Source organism: Simochromis diagramma, unplaced genomic scaffold (genome assembly GCF_900408965.1).
Source record: "Simochromis diagramma unplaced genomic scaffold, fSimDia1.1 OVJJ01000578.1, whole genome shotgun sequence".
NCBI classification, from domain to species: Eukaryota; Metazoa; Chordata; class Actinopteri; order Cichliformes; family Cichlidae; genus Simochromis; species Simochromis diagramma.
In genome coordinates this window covers 594,373-610,984 of record NW_024387395.1, presented here as the reverse complement: position 1 = coordinate 610,984, position 16,612 = coordinate 594,373, and the positions used below count along the sequence as shown (strand labels likewise).

Here is a 16,612-nt window from a genome sequence, read left to right as displayed (position 1 = left end):
AGCTGGGCTTGTGAATCATGATTCACGAGTCAGTAAAGTGATTCTCGAGTATTGAACGATTCGTTCATGATTCGCACAGCACTACTGAGGTGTTCTTCAGTGAACTGGATTACACGACAGAAGGAACCGAGGCCCCGCTGCACTTTTTCGGCAAGGTAAATGTGTTTTTAAGCTACTCTGTAACTACCAGTGTTGGTCAAGTTACATGAAAAAAGTAATCAGTAACTAATTACTGATTACTTCCCCCAAAAAGTAATCCCGTTACTTTACTGATTGCTTATTTTCAAAAGTAATTAATTACTTAGTTACTTAGTTACTTTTTAAAAACACGATTTACAACCTGAATAGGTGATAAAGCGATAGATCTCTCAGCCCAATTCTACTTTTTCTACATAATCCATCATACAAAATGTAATCAAATGGAAAAGTCCCTTTTTAAAACTTGTTTTATTAGTTTTAATCTTTTAACTTTATGCATCAAGCAAAAATGTAATTATATGCAACATTCACTGACTGGAAGAAATTTGTTTAATATTTAAACCTATTTTCTGCACATTCCAGCACATAAATTTATTTTTTTTGTGTGTTTACACTCAGTCTTTCAAATAGATGCAAGTAAAACACAGCAGAAAATAAATAAAGTCAAAGACTCAGCGGTCCTGTTGCTCTATTTTCACCTGTAAAGCAGGAGCAGGGTAGGCGGAGGTTTACCCTAGTGCAGGTGTGCCGCAGCGGTCAGTGGAAGGATATGGCAGCTCTGTGAATTTCCCATTACGTCGTTGCGCACTCATTGCTTGCTTGGAAGTTTAGGGGTTTTTTTTCGCTGTGAAAAGAAGTTTTCTTCCCACGCACAACGGACGCTAATGTTTTTGTCACTTTTTATGGAATCAAACTCAAAGTAAGGTCAGTACTTCCACGCTTTAAACGCTGCACGCTCATACTCTTTCCAGTACTCGATATATGATCCACTGTTGATCTGCACACAGCTGTTGTCACAAACGTCGCACGTGCTTACGTCACTGTCATGAGACATTCTCGCAAAAAAAAATCACGGTTTTAGTAACTCAGTAACGCAGCGTTCCTACGGGAAAGTAACGGTAATCTAATTACCGTTTTTGCAATAGTAATCCCTTACTTTGCTCGTTACTCGAAAAAAGTAATCAGATTACAGTAACGCGTTACTGCCCATCTCTGGTAACTACTGTCCTTAGCTAGGTCCTGAAACCTAGCTAGCTAAGATGAGCACTCAGCTGTCGGGGAAACTTGTTTTGTAAAGCTCGTTTAGCTAATCCGTGCAGGCGAATGAAGTTACAGTTTGTTCACACCGAACGCAATAGACGTCACCATAGCGTCAGGTTTACATGTAAAGTTAATGAAGAAGCTTGAAGACATGCGATTGCGGGTCCCGCGAAAATTCAGAAGCAGATTTGCGTTGCGAAATCGCGTCAAACACATGTCAAAGTAGCACGTTTGACGTGCAAATAAAAATACGCGCGTCAGTTTTTGTGTTGCATTTTGTTCATGCGCGCGTATCGCGTCTACCTCTTGAGTTGGAAAAATCTGAACACGTCAATTCGTGCCACGACAACCAATCAGGAGCCTGGTGACGTGGCTCTGACCTAGGTCAAATGGGCAGGTGCAGCCAAAGCCCTTCATACTTCATTCAAAATGGAGGAAAGGCTAATCAACGCCGTAGCAAACCACCCGGAGCTGTACAACACCTGCTGCTTTCTGTACCGAGACAGGAATAAAATGTTGTCATATAGGAATATATTTTAGGAATATATTTTATCTTTTTTTTTTTTCGCTGATTTTTTTATTGCACAGTACAGCTTTCAACAATGCACATTGCATTCTGCAGCCTGATTGACAAATCTCCTTCGTGTCGTGTCTCCTGCGCTTGCCAAATTGATCATGTTTTGTTTTGATAACCATCACATCCAAAAAACAGCACAAAAACACCCATAACTATGACCCTCATTCGGAAATAGACACCTGCACCAGGGGAAAAGGCGCACACAAGTGGCAGGCAGACAAAGAAAAAACGTGGCATAATAATACTTTTACGTTTTAAAATCTACAAAGGTTTGCACTTTGAGAATCAACTTGTGAGAACTGTGACTAATGTTCAGGAGTGTTTGGAAAAAAAGAGTATAACGTGCGTGGCAAGGGGCTAGTTATTCAACACGTTCTCACTCCCAACTGGTCAAACGTGTGATGCATGGTCAGGCTCCCTCTGCTTCACTTATGGACGTGCAGGGTACCCCCCTCGCGTCGGGAATTGACGTGAAGGGTCCTCCGATTGAAGAGATTGCCGCGGAAGTGCCTGTTGTCGGTATATTTAGACATTTTCCAAATCACATTGTAGTGACGTATACAGAACACAATAAATTATATAATGTAAACAACTACCTGAAAAACAGGTAGAACAATACTTTTGTATCGTTTATTGCATTTATGGAGGGAGTGATGTATGCTGGGTAATGGCACAGCTAGCTACTGGGTGACTTTATTCACCTGCTTCGGCTGTTATCAGTCCATACAATGGGCGTTATTAGCACAAACCAGTCCCATAGATATGGGCCATCTCCTGCTAGATTGTTCAGAAGGTTGTTCTCATCCATCCAGATGGAGGATCACTAACAGGAGCGTGGAAGACTCCAGAATCCACTCTGGCTGCAATCCGGTGGATATACAGTGTTTACAGGTAAGACCATTTAAACGGACAGCATTTATAGAATGACTATTAAAAGGCAGCGAGTGTCAATAATGTTAATGTGGTTATGTTAGTAATACACCGAGTGCTAATATAACAGCTTTAAGATGCATTTGTAGATGTTATTACGTGTTTTACCGTCTTTATGGTGCTAGCTTAAAGTTACGGTGTAAACGTTAGCTTATATTGGAGTAAAGCTGTTACTGTTTAAACGATGTTAGCACAGAAATATTAGCTTCTGTCATGACTGATGAAGTTACTAGTTAATAAAGTTTTCAGTAAAGTGTTTAATCGCAGCCACAGATTGACAGCAAATATCTCGATTAGCTTCAGTGCATCTATAATAAATATGTGCAAGTTTCAGTGCTTCGTTTAAACTGTATGATACTTATACTGAACCAGGGTCAGTGTAAAATACAATCCTAGCTGTGTGAACAAAGCCTGGCTCCTTTAATCCTGCATGACAAACCTCAGGATGCAGGTTATTATTACTCTTTCCTGCTGGCACACCTGTCACACCTGAGAGTCAGCTAGAAACTTACAGTGACGTGGACATCATGCAAAGACTGCCAGACTCTGTAATACTGCAAATGATCAGTGACTCAGGTTAACACTAAACTTTAAACGGCACCTCTGTGTCTCTGTGTGCTGAACATCTAAGATTGAGTCAGGCTGCATCAGCTGAAGCTGTTATTTGTATATATCAGTATTTTTTATTCAGGTGTGGGGAAAATACGTAAGACTGCAGTGAAGCAATGCACCAGATTAATCCCTGGCCAAAGGTACCGTACTTAAATCAGACTACTGATCCAGCCACATCAGCCTTTTGTGAGGTCTGTTTAAAGTTGACTAAAAGTGAACTGCAGGTTCCTGAGAGGTGGACTGTGAGCACAGAAACACATGTTCATACATACAGCTGCAGCAAACTTACATTAATTTTAAATAGGTTCAAGGTTCAAGGTTCAAGGTTCAAGGTTCTTTATTTGTCACATGCATAGTTATACAAGTATAACACACAGTGAAATGTAGGCTGACACGCTCCTCGACATGTGCAAAAATTGGGGGGGGGTGTAGAGGAAGAACATTATATATATATATATATATATATATATACAGACATATAGTATATACACTGGGTGAATGTGCAGTAGTAGCAGCAAGCAGGTGAATTCTGTATATTAATATGAATAGACATCTGACTATTTTACAGGAGACAATATAAACATATTTAAAATTAAAGGAATTTGAAATGTACATTGTGCCTTGGTTTAGTGTCTGATAGATTTGTTACTCTGATGTCTGTCTCTGTCTTAGTCCTCTGACAGACTGGTGACCTGTCCAGGTGTGCTCTACCTATGACTACTGGGACAGGCTCTAGCCTTTTTAATAGAAATTTAAGTGCTTATGCTTATGCTTAGTTGTGACACTGTTACTGTTCAGTGAAAGTTTCTAAAACTAGATGAACTTCCTTCAGCGTCAGCAGTTTGAGAAAACAACTCCCTTTACAGGTGCTGATAAGGCCAAGGGCACAAAACAGCATAACCATTGATCCGTTGAAGTGTGGTAGGATCAGTTTGTAACTTCCTCCCTCTTCCTTGGAATGCATAAAGGAATAGGAGCACCACTTCTGTGGCAGCGCTGACATGACTGAACTGTGATGTTTGATGTGTGTTGGCGCAGTAATAAAAAGCTTGATCACAGCTCTTTCTGTGTTGCAGACTTTATTTTAAAAATTCCACGACACCCCCCCACCCTCCCACTGTGAACATGAATTGAATATTCAGAAGACATTTGTTTAAATAGTTCTAGAAATCTGAGCTGTTGGTGTGTCCTTTGATTGTGTGGTAATAATATTAGAGCCTGCAATCTTTCTTACTGAATCTCTACTATGAGTCATCTTACCTGAGATTAATTCTATGTTTACCTGTCAGCCTGGACGAATGTGCTGTGTGAAGGAAATTAAATTAAATCAGATCTGAACTGCGTACATTTAAGGAACCTGTTCATATTTAATTGAAATATGAACCAGTGATTTTTTGATTGCTGATTCCAAGAGAGTCTTTGTGGAAATCCTGTTTGGCTTTTTGTTATTTTAATTCTCTTCTCTGTTTTCCAGAACAGTTCTCCACAGTCGCTGTCCACATGGGTCAGTGGGACCAAGAAGCACTCTGCTAATGTGGGACTCTGACCAGCAACATCCAGCAAGACCCAGACAGCGTTTTCTATCTCCCAGCTGGAGGTTTTGTTTGTCTGTGACTGGAGAGTCAGATTTTTGTTGAGCTTCACACTTGCAGAGGTAAGTCAGTTTGCAGAGATCCCTCCCACCCTGGCTTTTATGTGCTAGATTTCTTATCTGAAACAGTAATATTTCAGTGACTGCTGCAGGGATCAGTAGCGTGTATTAACCTGTGGTATACAGGTTAATACACACTACTGATCCCTGATAGGAGAATCATCAATTTTGCCAACAAAGAAGCCTGGTGGATGTTTGTTTACAGTCTGATGATGAGACATCATGCTCTGCATCTTCAAAGTTTGCCTCCTCATTATTATTCATACCCAGTAATGTGAAGTATGCTTATATCTACTATACCTGAACCAACCTGGTGCTCTTCATTTATGGAGGCTGTTGAGTCTGAATGTTGGATGTTGTGTATCTCGTGTTCTCTGGGCTTTGTTGTCCTCAGTCTTTTCGCAGGATCAGAAAACAAAACCAGGAGGCGCGTAAATGTTTCTTCTCCATGATGTTTCTTCAAATGTTTCTTCTGGATGATGATAAGACTGTGACACGGGATGCCACCTTTGGTCTTGTGATGAAGCAAAGCTCAGGAAGAAGTGGGATTAAATGGTACCCACATGTTGAGAAGGATGTACGGGGCACCTGCAGCCAAATCCAAGCTTCAGGTTAGTTGTAGTTGCAGAACGCTATAGGACTGAGACAGCTGAGGCATCAAATGTTTGATTAAACGGATGAAAAAGAGAAGTTTCTTCCCTATAATTATCACTTCTTAAAATCTGTAGCAACTTCAAGTCTGTCAGCGTGCTGAGCATGCTCAGAATGTGACAATATATTTTTGTTCAATATTTAATTTCTTTAAGTTGCAATTGTTCAATGAAAAAATATATATATATATCTGTATTAGTTTTAATAAATTAATTTGACACCTGTATTGAAAATACCATATTGTATTCATACAGAATCAGTATGGTATCATTGTTTGTCTGCTCACTGATTGTTGAAACTAAGAGCTGCTTTGATCTGTTAAGATCTAAAGTATCCAAAGTTGAGCTCTGATGTTTCTTCACCCTTGTGTGTGTGATATGTGATTCCTACATGCTGGCAGAGCAGCAGTTTGTGTTCACAGATGGTGACGGTGTGGAGAGACGGTGGTGTTTCCTCAGAAGAACCAGCAGAGTCACAAAGGACACCAGTCCATCTCACCACCTTGACTCGCTGACTGATGTTCGTCTGCACTGCACAGAGGAAATCAACTGACCGAGGTTTGTCCAGTGACGTGTTATGAAATGTATATTTGTTTTATGCCTACAGATGTGTTTTTCTTGACAGAGGCTCTGCAGAGGTTAGACAAAGCAGAGAAAACACGTGCTTTACATTTTACTGTGATTTATGTGTTTTCAAACTCTCAGATGGGCAGCTAAACAATAAAGGTTATTCTATTCATATCAGTCTTGGACTGTCTAACCTGCCGGAGCAGCACTGAATGACCACCACACATGAGCATGTTCCTGCAACATTCAGCATCTGATCCTTCATCTATGTGCTTCTGCTTTTGGTAAGTAGAATTACCCAACTCCAGTAACTCCAAACACATGCCATCCATTTCTAACGGCCTGGTTACTTCCTGTCAGTTACAGTGGGGCAAAAAAGTATTTAGTCAGCCACCGATTGTGCAAGTTCCCCCACCTAAAATGATGACAGAGGTCAGTAATTTGCACCAGAGGTACACTTCAACTGTGAGAGACAGAAAGTGAAAAAAAAAAATCCATGAATCCACATGGTAGGATTTGTAAAGAATTTATTCGTAAATCAGGGTGGAAAATAAGTATTTGGTCAATAACAAAAATGCAACTCAATACTTTGTAACATAACCTTTGTTGGCAATAACAGAGCTCAAACGTCTACTATAGGTCTTTACCAGGTTTGCACACACAGTAGCTGGTATTTTGGCCCATTCCTCCATGCAGATCTTCTCGAGAGCAGTGATGTTTTGGGGCTGTCGCCGAGCAACACGGACTTTCAACTCCCGCCACAGATTTTCTATGGGGTTGAGGTCTGGAGACTGGCTAGGCCACTCCAGGACTTTCAAATGCTTCTTACGGAGCCACTCCTTTGTTGCCCGGGCGGTGTGTTTTGGATCATAGTCATGTTGGAAGACCCAGCCTCGTTTCATCTTCAAAGTTCTCACTGATGGAAGGAGGTTTTGGCTCAAAATCTCACGATACATGGCCCCATTCATTCTGTCCTTAACACGGATCAGTCGTCCTGTCCCCTTGGCAGAAAAACAGCCCCATAGCATGATGTTTCCACCCCCATGCTTCACAGTAGGTATGGTGTTCTTGGGATGCAACTCAGTATTCTTCTTCCTCCAAACACGACGAGTTGAGTTTATACCAAAAAGTTCTACTTTGGTTTCATCTGACCACATGACATTCTCCCAATCCTCTGCTGTATCATCCATGTGCTCTCTGGCAAACTTCAGACGGGCCTGGACATGCACTGGCTTCAGCAGCGGAACACGTCTGGCACTGCGGGATTTGATTCCCTGCCGTTGTAGTGTGTTACTGATGGTGACCTTTGTTACTTTGGTCCCAGCTCTCTGCAGGTCATTCACCAGGTCCCCCCGTGTGGTTCTGGGATCTTTGCTCACCGTTCTCATGATCATTTTGACCCCACGGGATGAGATCTTGCGTGGAGCGCCAGATCGAGGGAGATTATCAGTGGTCTTGTATGTCTTCCATTTTCTGATGATTGCTCCCACAGTTGATTTTTTTCACACCAAGCTGCTTGCCTATTGTAGATTCACTCTTCCCAGTCTGGTGCAGGTCTACAATACTTTTCCTGGTGTCCTTCGAAAGCTCTTTGGTCTTGGCCATGGCGGAGTTTGGAGTCTGACTGTTTGAGGCTGTGGACAGGTGTCTTTTATACAGATGTTCAAACAGGTGCCATTCATACAGGTAACGAGTGGGGGACAGAAAAGCTTCTTACAGAAGATGTTACAGGTCTGTGAGAGCCAGAGATTTTCCTTGTTTGAGGTGACCAAATACTTATTTTCCACCCTAATTTACGAATAAATTCTTTACAAATCCTACCATGTGAATTCATGGATTTTTTTTTCACATTCTGTCTCTCACAGTTGAAGTGTACCTCTGGTGCAAATTACTGACCTCTATCATCATTTTAAGTGGGGGAACTTGCACAATCGGTGGCTGACTAAATACTTTTTTGCCCCACTGTAAGTGTTTAAAAGTTTGAAATTTGATCTCTGTCCTTGCAGCTTCACATGATTTTTTTCTATACTGAGTAAAGCACATGCATGATAACTCAAAAACTTTTTGCAAACATTAGTAGTACAAACACAAGTATAATTAACCATGGAAACAATAAATAAAAAGGGAAGATGCAAAACTGTAAAATTAAGCAAAAACATACAAATTATTCGAAAAAAAATTTGGTCAAAAGAATAGGCAGACCACTTCTGTAGCTGTGGTCTGTTATCAATTCAGTATAGTGTTGCTTATGGTTTAAAAACAATTTTGTTAAAAAACTATTATTAAAATAGTGTAGCTACATTGCCCCATTATTTAGTATCAGTCCAAATACTTACAAATATGTTACCTTTGGATTGAGAAGTGGTTGCGGTATATGATGTACCACCTAAGGTAGTCCTTAATGATGTTGCCTTTACCATCTAAAGAGTCCGGAAATCCATAGCAGCCAGCTGTCTGCAATAAGCTGCAATGCATTTCAATGCACCCATGGAGTTCCTTCAGCGTTGCAGCATTGGATATCTAGTGTTTACATAAGAAAAAAAAAGAAAATTGCAGTATCACAGGTTGTTGTGCATGACGTTCACATCAAAATTATTTTAAATATAATTACTAGTGCACTTCAATGTTTGGTCTATATTTTAAAGCATGTTATTCTGGTATTGTTTTCTACTCCTCTACTTAAAGTCAAACATTTATCTTTGTTCATAATTAACAAACATCGGTACACTTAGCATGCTGATTAAAATTACAACTACTTTGGAGCACAGTGTTACAGTCCAATGTGCAATTAACACATCAAGCTTTGTGATAACAAAAGAAATTGTAGTTTTAAAATAGAATATTTAAATCAACATACTTCCAACAGAAAAGCTTTTGTAGCTTCATCAGTTACATCTTCAATTGTGACCTCCACCACATCAGACTTTGTTGTCCCAATCAGATGCTGGTAGAGTGTCTTGGAGAGGAAGGCAGGCCCTGGACCACCATGTACCAATGATGTGGCAATCATTCTGCCAGCAAGGAAATATTCATCCTCTCTTGCAGCTGGTAATGGATGTATTTAGTTAGTTATGCTAAAATAATGCTTTAAATTATATGCCAAAGGAGCTTGCAAAGAAAAGCGTCTGGACTTCTTTAAGTTGCTTGAAGACGTTTCACCTCTCATCCGAGAAGCTTCTTCAGTTCAGTTTAAATTATATGCCTTTTTATTTTAATAAACAATTAATCATCCAAGCTTAACTTCAGAATGTATTAATTTAATTTTATAGTCAGATGGTATAACTTTCTCACCAGCGCTGTCAAATGTAAGAAATTTGTTGTCCTCAGGTCCATCAAAGATTCGTCGTGATCTAAGGCATTTCATTAATAATGTCAAAAATTCACGTTTAGGACCACCATTATCCATTCCATCTTCACGCTGTCCTGCATCATCGCTGAACTTCACAAGTATATCATCAGTTGGGTTGTAAGACACACGTCTAAAGCCCCGAGCTGCTCCATCCCAAACATTTGCTCTGTTTATATTAAATCTGCTGACAGATGTTTTTATTGTCTTAGACGCCAGCTCTTCAAGTACTTCTGCAGCAGTCAGGCCATTTGTACTAGAACATAAAAAAATTATTTAATATCACATAAAATGAGGATGTTATTACTCACTTTTAGCATATTTACATTCTCACATTTAAATGTATACTTACCTTTGTGTTTCACTCTCATCCTTTTCGATGAGAACTTCTTTGTCTGAGTCACTATCAATTACAATCGGTGCATAAACACTTGTGTATGTGCTGCAATGAAAAACATTTAGTGGGCAAAGTAGAACATTTCTTAAAATCTAAAGTTAACTAAGATTTTATTGGTCTAGTGTCTCAATACACAAATTTCTGTGTCCAAAACATACCTGTAGCAGGGACCTTGAGTCTAAATATCAAAAATATATGAACAGTTAATATAATTTATGTCTGTAGCCTGTATGATAATTATTAATGACATTTTTCAGAGTCTTACTTCAGAAGAAGTTTGCAAGTTTGACCCCCTGTAAAGAATTTAAATAATTTCAGAATTTACAATATAATACATAATAATGTGTTTTGGCTCCTCCCTATTCAGGGTCGCCGCACTGTATCCTCCACAATACAAAACTTACCTATTTCTTGAAGGTGCTCTTTCCGGCGTGCTGTGATTATCTGGAAAATCCCATACCTGATAAGTAGTAAAATAAGCTTAACAGCACTTTTTAAAACTTTAAAATTTTCTTGATTATATTGGTGTATACAAACACAGACACACACACACAAAACAATGGTAAAGAAAAAAGACTAACCACAGTGTCCGACAGTGGGCTTTCTACTGCTTTTACTTGAACTTCATTGTCCTCTTCAGATTCACACTCTGTGTTGCAATCTGCAAATATTCAATGATTCAAAACATACAGTCTAATTTAAATATATGTATGTATTGAAAGCTATATCTAACAATTAGCAAACATATAGAACACTTTGGCTATGCAGCACAAATTAAATATATTTAAAATCTGTGGCAAAATCATGTCACTCTCTGATTAACATTTTTTTGAAAAATCTTGAATTATTTTTAATATCTAAAATTTATGATTGTCACTGCATTATCAGAATCACTTACCAGTATTTAAGAAGTCATCATGGTTACAAATGTAGAAAGTTATTCTTTGATAGGCCTTCCTTCCCTATGGCATCCTTGTATTTTTGGATGTTGAAAGGGGTGTTGGTTCCAGGAATTGTGTTAACTTCCCTTGCATCGGGGTATAGCAGTACATAGGGTCCATCGGCCATGTCCTGGTTAAAGTCCTTATGTTTTTTCACGCTGGCAGACAAGATTTGCTCAGTTGACCAGTGAGAATGAACATCAACTGGAAGTGACTTTCCTCGAACAGGTCTTATACCATCACTGGTCCTTCTCATGATGCCAATCTGTATCTAGGAATGAGATTAACAATAACATGTTTTTACATCTTTGCTCCTACATGGTCTTCCCTGTCTTCCATTTTATTTCTGATCTGTAGTTGTGCTCCAGCTGTGCTGTGACTCAAAAGACAACATTAGCGACTAAATCTAGTTTTAACAGGGGGCATATATTATTGAAGGAATGTTGACCAAAGGCTGACAATTAAGAAATTCAGATCAGGTTAAAAATTGTAAGCCCTGTATCAGTGGTGAACTACAATCCCCAAGAGCGGCAACTAGATCGTTTCTAGTTTCTTCAACGTTCCCCGAGCAACACTAATGTCCAAGGTTGTGATTAGCTGAACACACCATATGCAGGTAATAAACAGCAATCAGCCTCAAAGTAAATTAAACAGAGATAGTACGGGGGGGGGGGGGGGGTCCATAGCTGTAGAGGACATAGTTAGCCACCCTTGCTACAGGTGCTACAGGTAATTTGGATTTTGTATTAGCAACAAAAGTGGTCAACTTCCACGTTCAAGTTTATGACATACCTTCATTGGTTTCTGTTCCTTCTGTTCCTGGTGTTTCTTTGAAAAAAAATGCCTTTCTTTCCCTTTCTTTCACATCCCTAAATTTTATAAATGACTCAACTAATGATTTCCCAGCTATAAACAGAAAAAAAATAATTTATCATTTTAGGGAAGGGACAGTTAAGAAGATTTATTTAATACAAATATGTTTTTTACCCTGTGTAGACTGTATAGTTGTGCCAGTCAGGATGCTGGAACTGGTAGATGGAAGAGCTGCTGCCTCTTCACCAAGGGCAGGATTTCTCGATGCTGGTGCTGGTGATGTCCTTTAAAAACTTGATGTTTTTACCACATAGACTACAAAAGGCAGGACTGTCTGCCAAGAGGTGTCCACAGAAGGGACAGTACATCTGTAAAAATGACCCCATCAAATGTTTTACAAAATTAAGATTCACTACAACCCACAGAAAATACAAGTATTTCACATCTTACATTAAGACTCCTGAACCAAAAGCATTACACTTAGATTTTTATAACCTCACTTGCAAATACTTGTTTGACCATGAGAATGTTTTTCAATCAATTACTCAGAGCAAAATATTAAAATAAGATTACATATTTTATCTTAACTTTCATTCTATATATGTATATTATAAACGGCACAGCATGCTACTTTTGATGTTTAGCAAAGGACAGAAATCGCTAAAACATTACGTTTTCATACTTTTATCCATTTTTTAAAACCAGTTCTCCATGAGCAAAGCATAAACCAAGCGTTCATAGTAATAAAAAAAACAACAACAATCAAACTAACAACAGGGCCCTGTTTCAGGAAGCCGGTTTAGAAAACTCAGAGTGAAAAACGATACTCAGGGTTGAGTAACCCCGAACTGTCCAACTCGGAATATTCGGTTTCAGAAAGGCTGATAACAAGTAGTTCAATCAACGCGGAGTTGCTTTAACCCCAAGTTAAGCTCGCGCACGAGGATACATAAAGCCCTGATCAGTGGAGCACAGATTAAGCGAGTCACCATGGAGACGGAGGGAAAGAAGGCGCGGTCAATGTATTTTACAGCGCTTGAGGCCGAAATTCTGATGGCAGCATATGCCGATAACATGCAAATTTTGCAGAAAAAAAGTAACACAGCCCCAGCTGCAAAAGAAAGGGAGCATGCATGGCAAAACATAGCCGACAGAGTCAATGCGTGAGTGTTAATTTAAACATTGATCTAGGGATTTCCACCCATTTAACACGTTATTTATTATATTTTATTTTTTATTTTATACATTTTATTTTGTGATGTGATGTGAGCGCAGGTGCAACCCAACAGGCCCCAAACGTTTCTGGCAGCAAGTAAAAATGAAATATAAAAATATAGTCCAAACAGGTAAGGTGTAATTGTATTATGGGCCATAGTGCTTGGTCTGTTTGTCCCATGTAAATCAATTGCAGTTAGAGGCTACATTAATTTTCTTTCTGTAAGCACTTATTGAAATTATCTGAGCACATTACAAGTACATATTTGCTTACTCTGTATGCTCAAATGTGACCCGTTATAGCCAACAGAAAAAAAGCGGAGGCCCGAAAAACAGGTGGGGGTCCTCCACCACCACCACTCACAGAGGCTGAGCAGTTGGCCCTCAGCCAAAACAGTGGGCGCCCTGTGGCCGAAGGCATCTCTGTGGGGACATCCTCTGAGTCAATAACCCTGCAAGACACAAGTGCCTACATAGGGGGTAAATTCAAAATAAGACATGATGTGCATACATCCTGTCTTCACAGTCACCTTTGCAGTGCTACTCATTCATTTGATAAACTCTTTACCATAATGGATTATTTTGTAGTGAAGTTATTTTCCTACTGATTTTGCCTTCCCTCAGTCTTGGTTGTCTTTGAGAGCAATATGACAATGAAGTGTAAGGTGATTGGTATGTTTGTTATTTGCCATTTGGTCCCTTGTAAGTTATAAGTGACCTGTATAAACCTCATATACTATCAGTTGATGGTGGTGGTGTACTGCATCTGGTGCAGCCTCCTGTTGAGCCAGACCAACATGCAGTTGTGAGTAATACTCCACAGATTACATGAGTTTACAGTAGAACAGCAATGTTGTTTATTTCTTTACTACAGGAAAATAATGAAGAAACATTGACAGCTGTTACAGAGGAGGAAGCAACAGAGACACTTTATGAGGTTTACATCTTTTAATACTTTGTGTACAGGAAACACAGGCGACCAATAAAGCCAGTTGAACACAAAATCTGTTTATTCTTCTTTCAACATGTTGAGGTGATGGGTCAAAAGAAATGATTGTGACATATGGTGTCTCTGACTGCGCTTCCATCTTGTATGTCCGTGGGAGGGTCAGGATGTTCATGGTTTGGATCACTGCTGATGTTTGGTTCAGAAGGACAGTGTTCTCCTCTAATTGTGGCAATGTTGTGAAGAATCACACATGGCCACAATAATGTCACATGCCCTTTCTGGGGTGACCCTGAGTCTTTGCAGGCACTGGAACCGGGCCTTAAGCATTCCGATAGTCATTTCAATTCTGGCTCTTGTCCTGCAATTAGCCAGATTATATCGCTGCTGTGGGCCCGGTTCAGGGTCAGGGTAAGGGGTAAGCAAATAGGGTAAACATGGATACCCCCTATCACCAAGCAAGTAGCCAGTGAACTCTCCTAAGACAGAAGGATACACTTCAGTTCAAATGTCCCTGAAGCAATTGGTCTTTATATATTTTAAAGTATTCTCAACTCACCATGTCCAAATTTTGTGCTCAGTGTACATTCACGGAATATTTGTGAGTCATGGACAGAGCCTGGCCACTTGGCTTCCACATTTGTGATAATGTTGGCAGCATCATATATGATCTTCACAGTGCAGAGAACACAAATTAGCATCCATTACTATAATGAAATAATATGTTAGTTTGAAATGCTGCAGGGAACTATGTACCTGTACATTAATGCTGTGGAAAGACTTCCTGTTCACATAGTCTCCTTCATTTACTGAAGGAGCAATGATTGGAATGTGAGTGCCATCTATACAGCCAATCACGCCTGGGAACCCTGAAAATAAATGTAAAATTTAAGTAGTAGTCCAAGTATCACCACATCATAAATTAAGTTTTGGTCATCCTGATACCTGCAATTTTGTGGAATCCCTCTTTGATAAATCTTGTGGGTCTGTGACCGGGGAACACCACAGACGAGTACAGGAGACGTTTCAGTGCAACTGTAACATTCCTGACTGCCCGACAGACGGTAGCCTTGGAAACGTGCTCAGCGTCACCAATATTATACAGAAAGCTCCCGTTTGCAAAAAACCGAAGTGCAATACAAATAATATGTAATGAACTGAGAGCATGTCCGCGATGTGTCACATGCGTAATATATGGCCTGAGGATGTTATCCAAATAACTTATAGATTGTGCTGAGAAACGGTAACGTTCGCACAGAAAATCATCAGGAAATGATAAAATGTCCGAACGCGCTCTAATCACTCTCTCCCGGCGGAGAGCTCTGCAGAGAATTCGGGCTTCACGATCTACTGGCTCTTCAAGGCAGGGGCACGCCATGTCCGACACTTCCTACTGTCAGGTTTCCGACAAAGGGGCGGAGACAGTCAGGGTTAGTTGTAGTAAACCTGCTAGGGGGCAGGTTAGCTTCACGGAGTGTGTCGTCATGGTGACTCACTGAGGCTTCATCTGAACTCGCTTTGTGAAACCGAAAACCCAGAGTTTTCGTTAACTCAGGGTATACTTACTCAGTTTTTCCACTAAACCGGCTTCCTGAAACAGGGCCCAGTTTGCACATTACCTTTATTATGAGGCGTGGTTGGTCTATCCTTGCTGGTGTTTTCCGCTGGTATCCATCTCCGTGTGTTTGCAACAAACTTGCCGTTTATTTTGCAAATCGAGCTCAACACTGCCCCTAGCATCCTGGAGCACTTCCGTTGTGCTTTGTATTTTGCATGTGTTTTGGATTTTGTATGTGTTTTGGATTTTGCATGTGTTTTGGATTTTGCGTGTGTTTTGGATTTTGCATGTGCTTTGTATTTTGCGTGTGTTTTGGATTTTGCGTGTGTTTTGGATTTTGCGTGTGTTTTGTATTTTGCATGTGTTTTGTATTTTGCATGTGTTTTGTATTTTGCATGTGTTTTGTATTTTGCATGTGTTTGGTATTTTGCATGTGCTTTGGATTTTGCATGTGTTTTGGAGTTTGTACGTGCTTTGTCTCTAGGGGCCACCGTAGTATTGATATGGCGAGTAGCCTTCAGTAATAGTAATAAATCACACAGCAATAGTACATTCATGTAGTTGTAAAGTATTCAGAATACATTAATCTATAATCTTTGGTGGAATACATTTTAAAATTAACCTTCCCAACACTATCAACAGGTTAGCACCTCATACCACAGTGCATCAAAGCAGTCTCATGAGCGCTGGGAAGGACGAGCCCAGAGCCCAAAACAGACAGTGCAGGAGATGACAAGGTTAGTAATTGAATGGTGAAAATTATATTTTGTTATCTTGATTGGCAAAAGACAAGTAAATACAAAATCTGCTTCTCACATTTAGGGCATTTCCAAGAGTTTTTTTTTTCAAAACTTCTTCAATTTCTCTCATTACAGCTGTCCTGTGCCAGAAGTTCTGTTGACCCACAGTGAGAGGCATCATTTCAGAAACACCAGGAAGACTGAAACTCGTCGCCAGGATCAAGCAGGGCTCGTGATCTTCACCAGCAGCTCCCTCACAAGAAGGATAAACCCAGCATTTCATGAACACTGATGGAGACCATTGCTTTGTATAATGTTAGAAGTACTCAGATAATCCTCAGAGGGTCTGGACTTTTACATAATATAATAGAATTCAACTTTGTTGTCATTGCACATGCACAGGTACAGGGCAATGAAATGCAGTTTGCAT

The 16,612-nt window shown here is 39.9% G+C and overlaps 1 protein-coding gene across 1 annotated transcript; it reads right to left on the bottom strand.

Annotated features, from left to right (window-relative positions):
- Nucleotides 1–8,536: 8,536 nt before the first annotated feature.
- Nucleotides 8,537–11,166, bottom strand: LOC120720351 (G2/M phase-specific E3 ubiquitin-protein ligase-like). The gene is made up of 10 exons (XM_040009994.1): nt 11,020–11,166; nt 10,868–10,931; nt 10,551–10,630; nt 10,374–10,429; nt 10,235–10,262; nt 10,128–10,147; nt 9,925–10,014; nt 9,518–9,828; nt 9,084–9,271; nt 8,537–8,746 (listed from the first exon to the last, which is right to left on the bottom strand). Exons 1-10 carry the CDS (start codon nt 11,164–11,166, stop codon nt 8,570–8,572), a joined length of 1,161 nt encoding a protein of 386 aa, XP_039865928.1. The 3' UTR covers nt 8,537–8,569.
- Nucleotides 11,167–16,612: the final 5,446 nt, after the last annotated feature.